Source organism: Perognathus longimembris, chromosome 8, assembly GCF_023159225.1.
Source record: "Perognathus longimembris pacificus isolate PPM17 chromosome 8, ASM2315922v1, whole genome shotgun sequence".
In the NCBI taxonomy this organism is placed as follows: Eukaryota; Metazoa; Chordata; class Mammalia; order Rodentia; family Heteromyidae; genus Perognathus; species Perognathus longimembris.
In genome coordinates, this window is record NC_063168.1 from 53697695 (window position 1) to 53716416 (window position 18722).

Genomic DNA, 18722 nt, shown 5'->3' on the forward strand with positions numbered 1-18722 from the left:
ACCTAGGACTACAGGTGTGAGCCACCAGCACCCGGCCACTTTTTATTATTTAAAAAAAATGTAAATATTAACTAACAGCATTCTATCATGTAATTATTTGTGTTTGCATATATGTATGTGTGTATATATGCAATCACAGAAACATCATTCTGGATTAACAGTGAAGGTCCAGAAATCAACTACATACATCAATGAAAGATGTAGGTTTGCCCCCCTTTTTTGAGTCCCCAGAAACAACAGGCTTACACAAAGTAGTGGGCCTGGGGAAGGGCAAACTGAAGCTGAATAACAGGAGCCAAAAGCAGCTTGACCTAGAGCTGCTGGCGTTGGTAAAAGAAAGGGATGAGGAAGAGCATTCAGTTTGCATGCCTTAGTTTATGGGACGTTCCAGAAAGAGAGAGATTTAAGGTTAATTAAGAAGTTAAGGGCTGGGGATATAGCCTAGTGGCAAGAGTGCCTGCCTCGGATACACGAGGCCCTAGGTTCGATTCCCCAGCACCACATATACAGAAAACGGCCAGAAGTGGCGCTGTGGCTCAAGTGGCAGAGTGCTAGCCTTGAGCGGGAAGAAGCCAGGGACAGTGCTCAGGCCCTGAGTCCAAGGCCCACGACTGGCGAAAAAAAAAAAAAGTTAAATAGGTACAAGAAATGTATCCAATGCCTAACGTATGAAACTGTAACCTCTCTGTACATGTTTGATAATAAAAATTTGAAAAAAAAAGAAGTTAAATAGGTAAATACCAGTCACCCAAAACAAGAATTGTATTACTTTGTTTACTGGAATTGTAATCACTAACTGCAATTCTGCTTCTGTAGGTCGTCCTACTTTCTGGCTTTGCCTAACTTGACCATTTACCTATGGTACATGTGATGTTTGCCTTTAAAAACTCAGACCTGCTGAAGCTTGGTGCTGCACTTCCACTCACCGAATGGCAGAGTGCAGATACAGTGTGGTTGTGTGGTTAATTAAACCCTAGCCTGATTAACTGAGTGTCTTGGAATCTCCTTTGAATTCTGGATGAAATTTTCATAGTAAGAGTCCCACTGCTGGTCTGGCTGTGGGTGAGTCCCACCATGGGTTAGAATCCCACTTTGATGACTGGGATACAACACATATACTTAACTTGTGCTACCTTTTACAATCAAGGGTAACGACACTCAAAGTACAGTGGTGAAATTACATCAGAATCTCTGGGATAGGACTTGTTTGTACTTTGTGCTAGTACTGTGGCTTGAACTCAGTGTATGCACTCTTAGTTACTTGCTCATGGCTGGTATGCTACCATTTGAGCCATACCTGTAGCCTGGCTTTTTGCTGGAGATGAATTCTCATACTTTTTTTTTTTTACCCAGGCTGGTTTTGAACCTCAATACTCTGGATTTAAGCTAGTGTTACAGGACTTTTTGTTTTTGTGCCAGTCCTGGGGTTTGAATTTAGGGCCTACACACTTCTTTGCTCAAGGCTAGCACTCCACCAGGTGAGCCACAGCTCCACTTCCAGCATTTTTGGCAGCTAATTGGCCACAAGTCTCATGGGCTCCAGCCTGGGCTGGCTTCAAACTGTGATCCTCAGATCTCAGCTTCCAGAGTAGCTAGGATTCCAGGTGTGAGCCACTGGTGCCCACTGAATGCATTATTTATGAGCATCCTAAGTTAAATTTGAGAACAAGCAAATTAGGTCATACTAGGTCAGAGATTAACACTAGATGTCCTAGTGACCTCAACCTATGCAAGTGTAGGTTTGCTTTTGCTATTTTCTTGGGTATGCTGTTTCTAATAAGAGAAACGGATTTCTTGCTGATTGTGACATAAAAGTGAGATGTTGGCCAATTTTGTGTTTTGAAGACTGAAGATCTAGATCCAATTTTCTCTTGCCAGTATCATTTTCAAGCCCTCACTTGTCTATTGCCACTGCTACCCGTAAGTGTCCTGATAAAATTTCTAGTTGTCATTACTGTAACCATAGTTACCAGAATAGTTACCACTTTGCTAAAGTGACTGCTGAGGGATGGGCTGGAAAAAAATCACAGCACTGCAATCACAACTCTGCCCAAAGCAGACTGGTACTCTATGTCTATAGTACTAATATTTTTTTGGTTGAGCTCTGGGACTGGGTGCTGTCTTGAGTTCTTTTGCTCAAGGCTAGTGCTCTACCACATTAGGTCACAGTACCACTTCTGGTTTTCTGGTAGTTATCTGGAGATGAGTTTCACAGTCTTTCCTGCCAGGATTGGCTTTGAACCATGATTCTCAAATCACAGCCTCCTGAGCAGCTAGAATTATAGGTATGAGACATTAGGGCCCAACTAGCACTACTTCATCATAAGACTCATTCTGGCAGCTTTAAAATGAATCTGTACGGGGCTGGGAACATGGCCTAGTGGCAAGAGTGCTTGCCTCCTATACATGAAGCCCTGGGTTCGATTCCCCAGCACAACATATACAGAAAATGGCCAGAAGTGGCGCTGTGGCTCAAGTGGCAGAGTGCTAGCCTTAAGCAAAAAGAAGCCAGAGATAGTGCTCAAGCCATCAGTCCAAGCCCAGGACTGGCAAAAAAACAAACAAAAGAATCTATATATCCTACAACCTCACATTAGTTGAATCACAATCAGTAAAGGAAACACCCATGCAAACAGAAATGTTAATGGTATTTTTATGATAGATCTTGGGCAGAACTTGCATTCATCATGTCCTTATTTGTACTCAGTTAATTTATAGGGAGGCAGGCAGATTTTAGTTTAAGAAAGAAAACTTGGAAAAGAATTTGGAACCTACCTTGCCATGGATTGTTTTAGAGCAGGGAACACTCTAGGACTCTCTGGGAAAATAAAGTTAGAGGTTGAATGACCACCTGCCATGAATACTGAGGGGTTTCCAGGTTCGGGGTACTTGTGACTCATGAAGTTTAAGGTGGTGAGTTATTTCTAATAGCCAGTGACAGAAGAAAGGAAAGCCATTCTTTAGCTAAAACTTAACAACAGATTACTTGCAATGGACACACACACACACACACACAGTCATAAAACGTATCATCACATCATTTTACTAGGAATAACACAATAAACTGTAACTGTCCAAGTCCATGAGACCTGTGTTCTGAAATAATATTTTATTACTTTTTTCAAGCCACTGAACATTTAACATAAGTACAGAAGTGCAAGGATTACAAGAAGGCTCTCTGTCCTTTCTCACTAGCAACTTCTACTTCATTGGGAACAATCTTAGTCGTCATGATCAGCAGAAGTTGGTCCTGGGCAATTTGTAGAGAGGTCCTTTTTATCTGTAATTATGAGATGGAAATTAAAACATACAATTTGTACAGTAAACTTTCAGAAAGAAACTTCAGTATAACAATTGTTTTTTTGTTTCCCATTTACTCCACTAAACAAACCAGGAAAAGATTAAAAAATCAATACCATAACCAAAATTCTTCCTTCTCAAGCATTAAGTTCTTTTTTTTTTTTTTTGGCCAGTCCTGGGCCTTGGACTCAGGGCCTGAGCACTGTCCCTGGCTTCTTCCTGCTCAAGGCTAGCACTCTGCCTCTTGAGCCACAGCGCCGCTTCTGGCCGTTTTCTGTATATGTGGTGCTGGGGAATCGAACCTAGGGCCTCGTGTATCCGAGGCAGGCACTCTTGCCACTAGGCTATATCCCCAGTCCCAAGCATTAAGTTCTTAAATACTAGTTACCAAAGGCAGTTTTCTCACATGTATTAGCAAGGGAGGCATTTTGGCTTCATAAGACAAGTTTGTTTCTTCTTTTTTTGGTAGAATTGGAATTTTGAATGTTGGGCCATGACGTGAGCCATATGTCAAACCCTTCTTGCTTTGTTTTATAGGTAAGCTCTGATGTTTCTGCCTATGCTGGCCTCAAACTTTGTTTCTCCTACCTATAGACATGAAACACCAAGCCCAGTTTGTTTGAGACATGGTCTTGCTAAATATTTGCCTGGGCTGGCCTCAAAATGTGATCCTGATCTTTGCCTCCCAAGTAGCTAAAATTATAGGTATGAGCCACTATGCCTGGCCACCATTTGGCAAGTTTTAAACCAATTCTTTCTTCACAATGAGAAAAACAATTAAGTGGATTTTAACATATCTGATTTCTATTGTTCAGGGATAATCCTCTTTACGTTAAAAACCAGGTTTTTGAATTTTTTTTTGTGGTACTGGGACTTGAACTCAGGGTCCTCAGCCTATTTGCACTTGCTAGGCAGGTGATCAGACCTCTAACCCTTTTCACTTTAATAGGATCTTATATTTATTTCTTGGCTGGCCTCAGATAGTGATTATTCTACTCACAGGATAATAGCTTGGATGGTAGGTATATACCTAGTTTTTTATTGGTTCAGAAATGTATTGGTTCAAAATTTTGCCTGGACTAACCTGAAATCATGATTCTCTTAATTGCAGCCTCCTCAAATAGCTAGAATTATACATATGAGCAACCATGCCTGGCTTACAAAAGCCAGTTTTTTTTTTTTTGCCAGTCCTGGGGCTTGGACTCAGGGCCTGAGCACTGTCCCTGGCTTGTTTTTGTTCAAGGCTAGCACTCTACCACTTGGGCCACAGCGCCACTTCTGGCCATTTTCTGTATATGTGGTGCTGGGGAATTGAACCCAGGGCTTCACGTATAGGATATAGGAGGCAAGCACTCTTGCCACTAGGCCAAATCCCCAGCCCTACAAAAGCCAGTTCTAAAAATTTAACATAAAACCTTTCAATCTATAGCCAGAAAATACATAAAATATGAAAACATTCACTAGCCTCAAGACATTCTAATTAGGAATTCTTTTTCATTCTTATTATTATTTTTTTTTTTTTGGCCAGTCCTGGGCCTTGGACTCAGGGCCTGAGCACTGTCCCTGGCTTCTTCCCACTCAAGGCTAGCACTCTGCCACTTGAGCCACAGCGCCGCTTCTGGCCGTTTTCTGTATATGTGGTGCTGGGGAATCGAACCTAGGGCCTCGTGTATCCGAGGCAGGCACTCTTGCCACTAGGCTATATCCCCAGCCCCTTTTTCATTCTTATTTTTTGGCAGTCCCAGTGCTTTAACTCAGGACCTACGCCTGAGGAATGGAACCCAGGTTTTCATGCATGCTAGGCAAGTATTCTACCACTGAGCCACATTCTAAACCCTAGGTATTATTATTTTTTAAACAAAATACTGAAAGATTCTCTATTATCTATTCTGTTACTGAAAAGCTAAAAGGAATTCTAGTAAGTCTTCAGTTATCTCAGTAGTCATTATTATTTCTTTAAGACATTGGGCTCACACTATTATTTGAATGGATTAAGAAGTTTTCTGACTGTCTATGGGAAATACACCTTTCAATGAAAGTAAAAAAGCACCCATATTTACTATTAAAAAATATTACAGGCTGGGAATATGGCCTAGTGGCAAGAGTGCTTGCCTCCTATACATGAAGCCCTGGGTTTGATTCCCTCTCCAGCACCACATATATAGAAAATGGCCAGATGTGGCGCTGTGGCTCAAGTGGCAGAGTGCTAGCCTTGAGAAAAAGGAAGCCAGGGACAGTGCTCAGGCCCCGAGTCCAAGGCCCAGGACTGGCAAAAAAAAAAAAAAAAAAAATATATATATATATATATATATATATATATATATAATTACCAGCTTCCTACCTTTATAGGTCGTTCCACACCAAATGCAATATAGATGTTCTTCTCTTAAGTAACTAGTCAATATTTCTAATTTCTCCAGAACCTAGACACAGGAGGTATACACATTAGTACTTTACATGGAACATGACATTATTATTATTTTGGCCCTTAGATCTAAGTTAGCTGAAGCTGTAAATCTTCTGTAGCATTTTCAACTATCAAAGGCAGGAGTTAACATTCAGAAGGCAGATTTTGGCTAGCTGTGCAATAACCAGCATCCTAAGGACTCCTCCTACTTTCAATGAGTCTACCTGTTGCTCCCCTCCCCCACCAGGTGGGATAAAGATGAGCCCTGCTTCCTTCTGCCAAGAATATATTTATTTGCCATTGTTGGGAGAATGGAGAATGGAAAAGGAATAGGAATAGGCAAGATTCAATGATCAGCAGGTGAGGACTGTTTATTGAGGAACAGCGAGGGGTACAAACCTTCCCACAGGATTGAAGGTTGTGCTAACTAGATTTTGGGGTAGAGTTATATAGGGCTTAACATGGAAACAGAAAACAGAAAATGGGTTATAGTCCCAGGGTGATGTCCTTGACCAGCCCCGAAGTAGAATGCTCTACCTGGGGTAAGGGGTTAATGTCCCCTGGGGACCAAGGCCCAGATTGGAACTGCTTTTAACTGGAGTAAAGTGACCTTATGTACAGACTCAGGATCTGAAAATTTCAGTTAAAAGCTAGCCCGGGCAGAAAAAGGTCCCTGTAAGACTGTCACTTCTAATCTGGCAGCAGAGTGCTGAGAAGCAGAGATGCTGAAGCTCAAAGTGGCAGAATGCTAGCTTTGAGCTGGAGAGCTGAGGGACAGCACTCAGGCCCTGAGTTCAAGTCCAGAAACCAACCAAGAGAAATACCAAGGGTGCATTTAGCCCAGCATGGAAAAGTCACTCCTGGGACAAAAGTGATGGAGCATCCAGAGGCAGTAAGCCACTGCTTGGATGGCAGAGGTGATGTCAGATCACAGATTCACTTGTGCTTGGTCCTTCAAAGTTAATCAGAGCCGGGAGGTCATAGGAAAATAGCATGTAAGCATGCCTTTCTAATGCCCCTATCTGTCTACTTTGTAAGTGGGCAGGAACTTGCCAGTCATTTGTGATAGTAGTTAGTAAAGCTAAGACTGGCAAATGGGGTGGATACTTTAAAAATCCCACCCCCCTGTATGAGAGCCCAAAAGTCCAAGCTGTGAGACCTCACAAGGATTGGGAAATTGGAATGCCCTCTCCCAATGTACTCTCAGAACATTGAGAGTTTCCTGAAAAGGTCAATCAGTCCTGGCTTAATGGAAACTCAAGACTTCTATCCTGAGTATGGGCTAACTCCACTCTGAACTGTGCAAAGTGAAGGTAGACTTAGGTAATTTAGGGCTGACTCCAGCCACATAAATTAATTTGTTTAGGAAAGAAAGTTTGTGGACCTGATATCATGTCCCTATTGAGACCTGTCTAAGGCCTGCACAGGTGACAGGTATAGTCAGGACCACCAGAGATCAAGTTCCCCAGGCAGTCAGGAAAATGCTTTTGCAAACCAAGTGCTAAAAAGGCTTTACTGCTGTAGCCCTAGAAAATGTCTGTGCAGTTGTTAAAAGTTAAATGTTGTATGTAATTTCCAGTTTGAAGTAAAGCTCCTAATGGACACCTAATCCTGGCAATCCCTTGGTAAAGTAGGCTAAGGTTACAGGTTCCTGGCTAGGTAGAGTCAGTGCCCCTGAGTCAGTCTGAAGACGTTACAGAAGATGGATCTTCGCCCATCAACTTCCTTTAAGATCAAGGGATCAGAGTCATTTTAAAAAGATGAGGCAGGATAAATTAGAGGCACAGAAACAGTGGTAATAAATGTACAAGTGTAGAGACCCGTACTGTACTTGTGAGAGATGGTTACAGGCCTAAGTCTTCTATGTCCTAGAAAATCCTAGCCTTATTTTAAAAAATCTGGTTACTAAAAGTTGTTGCCCTGGTAAAATTACCCAAGGTCCACTGCCTAAAGATGTCCTTAAAAAACAGTGGGGTGCTAGCCTGCAAAAGCCAGTGTACTTAAAAGGCAACCAGGAAAACATTAGGAGATTTCACTAAAGTCAGGCCTTAGGTCAAGTTTCTTTAACCAGTCTGTGCAGAAAGTTACAGGTAACCCAATAGGAGGTGTGACATTCTACTGGAGCCACTGGGAGACACTGCTTATTGCTGCTGCTGCTTCTGTGCATTCCTTCCAACCTGGAGATTCCATTTGGGGTAAGATCAAGGATGGCCTGACAGTCATCTAGGGGAGACTACATCCTGCCACCCAGGTGACAGCACATGGACTGGATTCTGCTTGAATCCATCACATGCAGCTGGTTCCTGGTGGGAAACTGCTTTGGATCTGCTGGAACTAAGACTTTGGTTGGGGGATATTCTTACTGTGTTACACAGATTTGTAAACCATAACATGCCGATCTGGAAAAGAAAGTTCAAAGTGCCCTGACTTTAGGTACCAGTCATAGGGAGCCAACTTCAACTGCTGGAGATTCCTTATATTACAGGAGGGAAGAACCCAGGCAAAGATTCAGCTCTCAAATCAATGATTTGATTTTATGTACAAAACAGAAGGGGGGGGAATGTAATATGGAGGTCAGATCTAGCCAGTGCCATCATTGGCCACGTGAAGACTTGTATTAACTGGCATCTTGTCTCGATGGGTATGCCTGAATTCCTAGATGAAAGGAAGTCCCATCTCCAGGTAACAGGTGTTCCTGAATTTCTAGAGACAGGGGTGGGCACATGGCCATGTGGCCAACGATGGTGCTGGCCAGATCTGACCTCGATACTCCACAGTAAAGCAGTTCTCAGCCAGAGTTAATTTTCCTCTAGAGATAGTCATTAATGCCTGAGGCATTTTTGATGCCCCAGGGTCATCTAGAGGTAGTGGCCAGGGATGTAGTACAAATCTACAATACATAGGACAGCTGCCCACAACAATTACCCAGCTCAAAGCGTTAAGACACTGTGCTATGAAGGAATGACAATGGTGTCAACACATACACTTAAATCTTTACTCGTATATTCATCTTCATCCTGTTCTTCTTCCTCTTCCTCTTCCTCAGTCTCCTCTTCAGGCCTCAACCAGTACCATGCCTCCCTGGGAACCTCAATATTCTGAAGATGTACAATTATTCTCATGAAACATAACATACGTAATAAGACTATTACAAGGACTTTGATACAAACATAAATCAATCTTCTAATATTGACTGCGTGCTAATATTTAAGAGAAAAACACTGCACCACAAACAGTAATCCAATTAGAATTTTGTTTCCTAGTTGATGCTGACAGTCTAGCAGAAAACTTAAGCCATGTGTATAAAATAATGCACATAAGCCTAAGTGTCCCAAGTGTCAGGAAATACATTTAAAAACACAGCAAGACCAGATATTGCTTCTAGCAAGCTATTTTTTTTTTTTTTTTTTTTTTTTGGCCAGTCCTGGGGCTTGGACTCAGGGCCTGAGCACTGTCCCTGGCTTCTTTTTGCTCAAGGCTAGCACTCTGCAGGGCCTCATGTATACGAGGCAGGCAAGCACTCTTGCCACTAGGCCATATCCCCAGCTCCTTCTAGCAACCTATTTATGGAAATTTTACCAATATTTTTTTTTTTTTTTTGCCAGTCCTGGGCCTTGGACTCAGGGCCTGAGCACTGTCCCTGGCTTCTTCCCGCTCAAGGCTAGCACTCTGCCACTTGATCCACAGCGCCGCTTCTGGCCGTTTTCTGTATATGTGGTGCTGGGGAATCGAACCTAGGGCCTCGTGTATCCGAGGCAGGCACTCTTGCCACTAGGCTATATCCCCAGCTCCGAAATTTTACCAATATTTTTGAGACTAACTGGAGTCATTTATTTGGTCAAACCTGAACCACTAAGATAAAAGCAAAGAATTTTTTCTTTCAGATCATTCAAATCTGAAACAGATTTTAGTACAGATTTCAGCTTAGAGTCATAATATGGGCTTAAAATAGATTATTCCAACTGAATATGAATGAGAACAGAATTTCCACGGATTCTAGTACTGAGTAATTAAAATTCATATTAACAAAGAACAACTTATTTAACTCTTATTGGTTAGCTCAGGTTTCTGCAGTGAGCAGGGTCATTAGTGTATCATTAGTAGTGTACTTAGACAAAAGTTTTCAAGGCTAGATTAATCAGGCTTGGAGTAGTTTCTTTATGTCAACTGGGGATTGAACTGAAGACTTCCAACTCTCATTTGGCTCACAACTGGTAAGCTGCTACTTGAGCTACAACTCCAGTTCTGGCTTTTTGCTAGTTAACTGGAGATAAGATTCTCTTGGACTTGTTGGCCAAGGTTTTCTTTGAATTATAATCATCAGATATCAGCTTCCCGAGTAGCTCAAATTCTAGTGTGAGCTGTCAGCTTTGGCTTGGAGTTCTTTTCTTAAGTAAGAGTATTTGGCATATCATACTGTGCTATCAAAATACTACAAAACTGAAAGCTAAGGACAGCTTACCTTCTGGCTATCCAACTGTTGACAGGCAAGCTGGCTTCTTTTAAGATCTCCTTCTAGCTTCATCTTCTCCTGCTTATTTTTAAGTCGCATTCTAAAATAAAAAATTATAAAGTCCATGTAACCTTTAACTTTTTTTATTTACCAAAGTACTAGAAACATACCATGATGATAAAGTATATTTGAAACTAAGCCAGTTCAAATGTAGTTTTACCGAAATTGTTCTTCAGCTTTTTCTTCAGCTTCGTTTTTTATGTGAATCTTTCTTCTGTAGTGTTCTAACTTTTCCTCTGCTCTCCGTTTTAATAATGTCTCATGACCAATGCCACTTTTCCCTGATTGGAGACAAAAACTCTGATAAGGAACCTCCTGATTTTTTTTTTGAAATATGAATTTTAATTTTTTGGTGTTAGTCCTAGGGCTTGAATTCATGGCCTTGTGCTCTTGGTTGGCTTTTTCTGCTGAAGGCTGGAGTTACATACCTGTTTTGACATGGAGAGGAATTGGTTCAACAATACCATCTCCTAAAAAAGAACAACATAGGCCAATATAATTAGACAAGATTCACATCTCCTCTTAGTTTCAATGATTTTCAAAACTGAAAATCAACACTCTATAAATAATATGCCACTTTGCTTGCCTTCAGATACCTAGTCTTCAGTAAAGCTGACTGGTGGCCTTAGACTAGTTTAAGAAATGCTACTATTGCTATAACAGGCCCAAGATGTTTAAGGTTTTCTAGGTTTTGTACTCATCTATCTAAATGTGATACTTAGGAATATCTATTTCTGAATGTGACTTACCACTTTTACCAAGAGCCTGACCACTTTTATACCCCATCTTCTGGAGCAAAGCAAACCCTTTGTTTTCACAGCCTAGTGCATTCTTCAACCCAAGGTCACGTCTTTCTTGCTCTTCTTCTTTTAAACTCTTCTGTCTATTTTTCAAATTGGCTTCCTGTTGCTTTTCTTCTTTTCGGCGAGCTTCTCGTATTTGCCTCAGCATAGGCAATCCTGGTCTGATGTCTTCCCTGAAAAAAATTAAGGAAATTGTTATTTTAGATGAGTATGTGAAGTGTTTCAAAACGTTAGCATTTACACAGTTGACACTAGTTAATATTTCAGTTTTCCAGTACTGCCTTTATGTTCATCTTTGTTGTCAGTGCTATTAGGTAGAAGCAGAGATCCCCAGGAATGGCTGTTTTCATAGAAATGATGAAGGCTGTATATAGATTGTATACAGATGTAATCAAGTTTAGACTGATTATCCTAGGAAGTGAGCAATAAAAAGGAGCAAAACTGAATAGAAGCCAAAAGAGATAATAAGATGAAATAAAGGAAACAATATATTAGGCAGGAATCAGTGGCTTATGCCTATAATCTGAGCTACTTTCAGGAGGCCAAGACCTAGAGGATCATGGTTCAAAGCCAGCCAGAGCAAATAGAGATAGAAAGACAGATAGACAGATAGATAAACAGATAAAAATCCTTTGAGTTTCTATCCCTAAGCAGTAAAATTCTTGACTGGAAGCATGGCTCAAGTAGTATAGTGCCAGCCATCAGCAAGAAAGCCAAGTGTGAGTTCAAGGCCTTGAGTTAAAGCCTTGGTAAAGGCATACACACACACACACACACACACACACACACACACACACACATTTATTTCCTTGGAAGAGGGCACATTAGATCAAGAAAAGTAAATGAAGCTGGATGCCAGTAGCCACACACACAACTCCAGCTACTTAGGAGGCTGTGGTCTGAAGATCATAGTTTGAAGCCAGCCAGGGCAGGAAAGTCTGGGAGACTCTTACCTCCAAATAGCCACCAAAAGCAAGCAGTAAGTGGAGCTGTGGCTCAAGTAGTAGAGTGCTGGCTTTGAGTAACAATGTTCAGTGACAATGCCCAAGTCCTGATTTCAAGCTCAGGACTGGCATAAAAAAAATTTTTTTTTTAAAGAATGAGAGTAAATTATTAGCACTAAATGGGAGAAAAATGTTCTTAGTATCTTTGGAGGATACATAAGAAGTGTAGCCATAAAGCAGTTAAGACTTTCTGATGACACACTTGAAAACCAATGTCCCCGTTTCACAGTCTATATGTCTTTTATATATATCATTACATTAAGTGTACAATTTACTTACTGGACATTAATGAAGGAATCAGACATATAGTCCTCTTCTTCTGCCATGTTCAACTTCATATGGCAATTCAACCTACAAATCAAATGGGATAAAGTAATAGAATGTTTTTGTTTTATTTTTCTCAGTATCTCTCATCATGACCTTTCTCTAGAGCTCTACTACATATTCAAGTGTCCCTGGGTGTCTTTATTTGTGAAGCTCTCAAACTCAATAGTCCAAACCTCCTACATTCCATGTATTTCTCCACTAATGTCATCCCTCTACCCTGCACCCTAGATCCTTTATAAATCTGTGGCATTTCTCCCTTTAGTTATGACCAAAACTTCAGTTCAGACTACTTATTCTCATTTGAAGTATTACAACAGCTTTCTGATTGCCCTGTTGCCTTTGCATCTCTTCTTCCCAAACCATCTCCAGTATTCTTTTAGTTTTAGCTCCTTTAGATTCAAATCAGATCAGATTACTTCTGTTGCAAACCCTTCAGTAGACTTGACCCTGTAGGCAGTAGAGATCCAGTCATATTAGTAAAGCAATACTTTGTAAAGTTGGGACTGTCATATGAAGAGAACCTGTCTTCAGTATGGAGTCAGATAAAGAACATAAACAAAGACAGGCCTTGAAGCAAAGAGGCTTATCTTAATTCCCAAGGCCATGTTTTTTGGATGCTATGACTAGCATCCCTCCCCCCTAAATGGCCTAATAAATTTCTACATTACTTAAACTTGCTTGCAAAGAGGCTCCCTCAACTGCAACCAAGAGTCTGGACAATTATTTACCTTGGATGGAAAAAGTATTACTGTATGGGTTTTCACTATTTATCTTCCCAAGTCCTTTACATCATCCCTATCTACCACCATGGTAAGTTCTAAGTAATTCTTTAAAAAAATTTTTTTACTAGCGTACAGTATGTATACAGTCATCATTAGTGTACACTTCTACACGTTAACAGTATGTTCACGTCATCCTCACTCTTCTGTCACTCTGCCTTCCCTCCTTGCCCCCTTCCCAAGACTGTTTGACAGGCTTCCTTGTTCAATTTTTATTTTCTTTTGTTTTTTGCCAGTCCTGGGGCTTGAACTCAGGCCTGAGCACTGTCCCTGGCTTCTTTTTGCTCAAGGCTAGTACTCTACCACTTGAGCCACAGCACTACTTCTGGCTTTTTCCATATATGTGGTGCTGAGGAATCAAACCCAGCGCTTCATGTATACGAGGCAAGCACTCTACCACTAGGCCATATTCCCAGCCCCTACATGGATGTTCTTAAGAAATGTTAATGAAGGTGCTAGCCAGTCTGATTCACCTGCAGGCTTCACTGGGACTTGAGACTCCATTTCTAAGGGGGCACACTAATTTGTGTTGGCTGTTGGCAAAAGGTCTCAATTCCTCCCTTATGGACTTCGGCATAGAACTTCTTGAGTGTCCTCATTATATGACAACTAACTTCCTTTAAATTAATTATCAAATCCATTCAAGTCACAGCTTTTTTCCTAAAAGGCAAGAATCATTAGAAGCAGCTCAACAATACATCTAATTTTTGTGGGGTTTTTGTACTTATGAGATATTTATAATTTTGTAAAGATATTAACATAGGAATCAAGTGGCCTAGGATTAAAAACTAATAGGTTAAATAGGGGCTGGGGATATAGCCTAGTGGCAAGAGTGCCTGCCTCGGATACACGAGGCCCTAGGTTCGATTCCCCAGCACCACATATACAGAAAACGGCCAGAAGCGGCGCTGTGGCTCAAGTGGCAGAGTGCTAGCCTTGAGCGGGAAGAAGCCAGGGACAGTGCTCAGGCCCTGAGTCCAAGGCCCAGGACTGGCCAAAAAAAACAAAACAAAACAAAAAAACTAATAGGTTACATAGTCAAAGACAATTTTTTGAACCCATTAGAGCTAAAGAATTACTTAGCCGAGTGCTAGCCTTGAGCAAAAAGAAGCCAGGGACAGTGTTCAGGACCTGAGTTCAAGCTCCACAACTGGCAAAAAAAAAAAAAAAGGACATCCATGTAGAGCTAAGTTGCTCACAAACTCCTCTTTTGTCCCCTTTTCCCCATACTATGGTTTGAATTCAGGACCTCACATTTGCACTCACTAAGTATCCAGTCCTTTTAGTTTATTTACTTCTCAGATGGGGTCTTGGGCTTTTTCTCTATGGCCAGCATTTGGATGGTAATCCTTCTACCTATGCCTCCAGAGTAGCAGAGATTACACAAGTGATTAGTATATCCAGCTTATTTTTTGAGAGATAAGATCTCTAACTTTTGTCTTGGCTAACCTCAGATTCCTATCTCTGCTTCTCCTGTAGCTGCGATTACAGAAATGAGCCACTATGCTCAGTTTGCTACTAAATTCTTGACACACAGAAATGGAGACAATAAATGACTAAAATTTTAAGCTGCTAAATTGAGATAATCTGTTATATTGCAAAAGGGAATATAAAGCCAAATATATCCTTAATTTTAAGAGTCACTTTGAAATTTTTATGCCAATTATTTTCTAACTCTAGAATTTTTTCCATTTTCCACATATGCATTCTTAAACATTACAGTTCAGTTTTGTTTTTTAAAGTATAGGTTAAAATATGTACAGCAGTTATAGACATTCACCTACTTTGCTTAAACTTCAGTTTCTTTAATTGTAATAATAGTACTTTTACATATAATGCCTACTACTTACCCACTATTCAATTAGGCAAGAATAGTCTCATTTTCTGGCTCAAGAAATCAAGTCTCAATACGGCTAATGGACTTGCTTGCAGCCACAAATAATTTGGGTCTCAGTGGTCTTGCAACTGGAAGCAGAATTAATTATTATTTTTGCTCTACTGGAGATTGCACTGAATATCACACATGCTAGGCAAATTATCACTGGGCTACACCCCAGATCAGAATTAGATTATTTTGAAGGGTTTCATTTAGCTCTAAAATTCCAAACAGGCACGAATGGGGGTTATCTGACTTACTTATACATCATTGCATATAAGTATACAGGCTTAATATACACATAGATCCTCGCTATGGAGGTTAGGCTGGACTTTCGGCCTCAGCCGTTCCAACGCTGGGTTTACAGGCATGGGTGCCAGCACACGACGTTTACAGGTTCTTTTCAAAGCTCCCTTTCAGGGATGATACATGCTACAGCCACTCCCCTCAAACATATAAGCATGTAGTATCCTGGCCACCCAGGTGGAACTCAAACCCACAACAATAAAGCCACCAGCACTCAATTGGGCTAGGAGTCTATTTAGCTGCAGTGTCTGTTCCCCACCATTGAGGAACAGACTTCAGAAGGGCTGGGCGTTTAAAGGCAAAAATCACATGAACCACCCACAGGTGGTCACAGATGGTCATGTACCATCCGCAGGAGGTCAGGCAGGTTGTTTAACCAAGCAAGCAGCCATATAGAAGCAGAATTGGCAGTCAGTGACTACATATAGCAATTACAATTCTGGTAAACTCCGGTAAACAAAGCAGTAAATAATTTAAGCAAGCAAAATACTCGTGTGACTAGTATGTACCCCATACCCACTTAACTCCTTAAATTTCTCTCTCTCGGGAATTTTATGCTGGTCTTCCTTTCTTTTGCAAAGGTGAAGCAGCTCTAGGTCAAGCTGCTTTTGGCTCGTTATTGGGTTTAAGTTTTGCCCTTCCCCGGCCCACTGCCTTGTCTAAGCCTGCTGTTTTCTAGGGACTCAAAAATGGGGGTTCCCTACACCTTTCACATGGTTCCCACAAGTATAAACGAGGTGAGTAGGTGATAAACCCCTCGTGGAAGGGGTGGGATTCAGATATATTTGAAGGCAGAGGGTACAAGATTTGCTCAAGGCCAATGGCGGTACGTTAAAGAATCACTTCCACATTCTCTCAGGCTTGAGTGCTTCACGGGGCGCCCGCGTTTCTCAGTGGGAGCAAGGTTCCCCGTCGGTACAGCTGAAGGGAGGGCGGGGGGTGGGGGGAGGCGGACCTCACAGCCCCGGGAGAGCTGCGCAGCGACTCACCCCACTCGTGGTCCCTCGGGGGCCACGAGTCCCGGCTCTCCCGCCTTCCTCCTGGCTGCGAGTGTCCGGCAGACGCCAGCACTGGGATGGGAACGCGGCTGGTGGTGGGAGAGGGACTGGCAGCCAACGTACATCCCCTTCCCTCATTGCTCTGGCGTCCGCAGAACCTACCTGGCGGCTGGGCGCGCTCCCGCTCGGCTCCGGAGAGCGCTCCGCGCATGCGCTCACCACTCAGCGCAGGCTCCAGGGAGCTTCTGCTCACCTGTTTCCCGGACCTGGCACAAAAAAGGAAACTTCGCGTTGGCCGGGACTGCGAAGACTAGCGAGTGCGATTGCGCAGGACGCGTTCGGCGCATGCGCCCTGCCCTCGTTTCCTGCAAGCCGGAGCCCGGGAGGCGGGGCATCCGGGTCCCCTGGCATCTGTTGTCTCCCCTGCAGCTCAGCTGATCGGCTCCTGCCCGACCCGCAGGTGAGACGGTTCCCGGCGCCACGGAGAGCATGCACGTCGACACCGACACAGACACATCCCCTGGATGTGTTGGGGGGCGGGGGGAGAAGTTCGGGTTCATAATGAACATTTTTTTTCTTAACGTCAAGGCGGGGACCCGGGGTTGACAGACCGCGGGACTGCGCGTCGTGGGGTTGACGTGGGGTTGAGCAGGTTGCGGTGGCCTGCCGCGGCATCTTGCATCTCCCACCCAGGCCCGGCCTGACCTGGGGTTCCCGGGGACCCCCGCGCCCGTCTCGTCACCCCTGCATTTGGGTTTCGCCAGGGTGGCCTGGGACGCTGTGGCCCGGAGACTCCGCCGGGCCCGCCCCAACCCCGCAGGAGGCCCAGGGAGCATGCAGTTTGGGGGGGGGGGGGGTCTTTGCGGTGGGTCAGGTGCTGGGGCGGTGAGGAGGGATAATGGTGCGGTGTTTGCAGCCTGGGGGTCAAGGATAAAAAGATGACGGGGTTGTGAGGTCGCGAGATGCTTGAATCGTGGCGCTTCAGTATTCTCATAGAATGAGATAAAGGCTTACTTTGGTTTTGTTTTTTGGGGGGGCGGGGAGGGTGGTCATTTCTTCGGGAATAATGCCTTTACAAGTTTTTTGCCCTATTTTAATGTTCTTTTCACTTTATGGTTGATTCTTCTCCAGCAACACTGGTTTACTTGTTCATGTTAGTACTTCCTCCCCCCCCCCCCCATTGGCTCTCAGGTTGTGACTCAAAAGAACTTGCTTCCCTATGCCCACCCCTCCCCCGCCCCCCAAATGAAATGAGAAGTCAAGACTTTTCCTTTCTTCGTGGTTTCAGTCATTGAACTTGACTTTGAACACTGACAAAAATCTTTACACGTATTTTTTCAATCTCTTAATTTAAGGTGTGAATTAAACACTTAAGTAATGGAGCTAGCTCACAGTCTGTTGCTGAATGAAGAAGCTTTGGCACAAATCACCGAAGCAAAAAGACCAGTTTTTATCTTCGAATGGTTGCGATTTCTTGATAAAGTCTTGGTTGCTGCCAACAAGGTATAGTATTACCGCCCCCCCCCCCCCAACCAATGGATTGACAAAGATTAAAGAAAAAGTTATGTTTTGGAAAAGTATGAGTCATTTAGAGAACTTAATAATATTTTACAAACAGGAATTTCTAGTCAATGTTTTGTTTTTCTTTTCTGTTGTGGCAAAACCCAAACCTCCTTTAAATCCTGTGCATTGCCACTTCATTTCACTAGCTAGGCAGCTCAGTGTGACTGGAAACATACCCTGATGTGACTGGTGTCATTTAAAAGTCATCATCAGCAACTGCAAGTGATCTTCAGGCTGTTTATGAATCCCAGTGCCTTCACTTTTTTTCTCCCTGAAGAGTTAATAGATTTTACCTACCTACCTACCTACCTACCTACCTTCCTTAATTCCTTCCTTCTTTCCTCTTCCTATGTAATCTCTTTGATCCAAGTTTGTTTTCTCTTCCCTTCCTTCCTTCCTTCCTTCCTCCCTCCCTCCCTCCCTCCCTCCCTCCCTCCCTCCCTCCCTCTCTCCCTCTTTTCTTTTCTTTTCTTTTTTCCAGTCCTGGGGCTTGAACTTAGGGCCTGAGCACTGTCCCTGGATTCTTTTTGTTCGAGACTAGCACTCTACCACTTGAGCCAAGCACCCACTTCCAGCTTTTCCTGTGTGTGTGGTGCTGAGGAATCGAGCCCAGGGCTTCATGCTTGCTAGGCAAGCACTTTATCACTAAGCCACATTCCCAGCACCCAAGTTTGTTTTCTGCATATTGTTTTTCTTAAAATTAGGTATTTTCTTCAAATGGGTAGTAATAGTTATTCAAATTTAAGAGTGCAACATGAAAAGTCTTCTGGACAGTGTTCACCCTGTTTTTTTTTTTTCTTTTTTCAGATTCAGCTCCACTGCACTCTGTTCCTGTTCCTGACTGAC

At 42.7% G+C, this 18722-nt stretch overlaps 2 protein-coding genes across 9 annotated transcripts in view; one reads left to right on the plus strand and one right to left on the minus strand.

Annotated features, from left to right (window-relative positions):
• Positions 1-3083: 3083 nt before the first annotated feature.
• On the minus strand, positions 3084-16624 carry Gpatch11 (G-patch domain containing 11). Of its 6 annotated transcripts, XM_048353128.1 has the most exons (11): positions 16476-16624; positions 14984-15098; positions 12717-12801; positions 12307-12377; positions 10970-11196; positions 10649-10690; positions 10381-10501; positions 10170-10260; positions 8692-8805; positions 5642-5723; positions 3084-3280 (listed from the first exon to the last, which is right to left on the minus strand). In XM_048353128.1, the coding sequence occupies exons 4-11, from the start codon at positions 12363-12365 to the stop codon at positions 3222-3224; spliced, it is 795 nt and encodes a 264-aa protein (XP_048209085.1). In that variant the 5' UTR covers positions 12366-12377; positions 12717-12801; positions 14984-15098; positions 16476-16624; the 3' UTR covers positions 3084-3221. The 6 variants fall into 6 exon arrangements, with proteins under 6 accessions (XP_048209085.1, XP_048209084.1, XP_048209083.1 ...); XM_048353127.1 differs by lacking the exon at positions 12717-12801 and having other exon boundaries at positions 12307-12381; positions 14991-15098; XM_048353126.1 differs by lacking the exon at positions 12717-12801 and having other exon boundaries at positions 12307-12378.
• Positions 16625-16678: 54 nt separating this feature from the next.
• The window catches only part of Heatr5b (HEAT repeat containing 5B), a 70319-nt gene continuing 68275 nt past the window's right edge, over positions 16679-18722 (plus strand). The window contains exons 1-2 of one of the 3 annotated variants that reach the window (XM_048353121.1): positions 16679-16773; positions 17669-17816. In XM_048353121.1, the coding sequence (XP_048209078.1) occupies positions 17691-17816 (126 nt within the window). In that variant the 5' untranslated portion in view covers positions 16679-16773; positions 17669-17690. The other 2 variants (XM_048353123.1, XM_048353122.1) reach the window with 2 other exon arrangements.

What these genes read in the sequence shown, in the direction of transcription:
- Gpatch11 (XM_048353127.1), bottom strand. Translation starts at nt 12,365, where the DNA reads ATGAAGTTGAACATGGCAGAAGAAGAGGACTATATGTCTGATTCCTTC. An exon ending in AACAGTTGGATAGCCAGAAG is followed by an intron (nt 8,806 to 10,169) that starts GTAAGCTGTCCT and finishes GTACATCTTCAG; the next exon opens with AATATTGAGGTTCCCAGGGA. An exon ending in ATACGAGTAAAGATTTAAGT is followed by an intron (nt 5,724 to 8,691) that starts GTATGTGTTGAC and finishes TCCTGTGTCTAG; the next exon opens with GTTCTGGAGAAATTAGAAAT.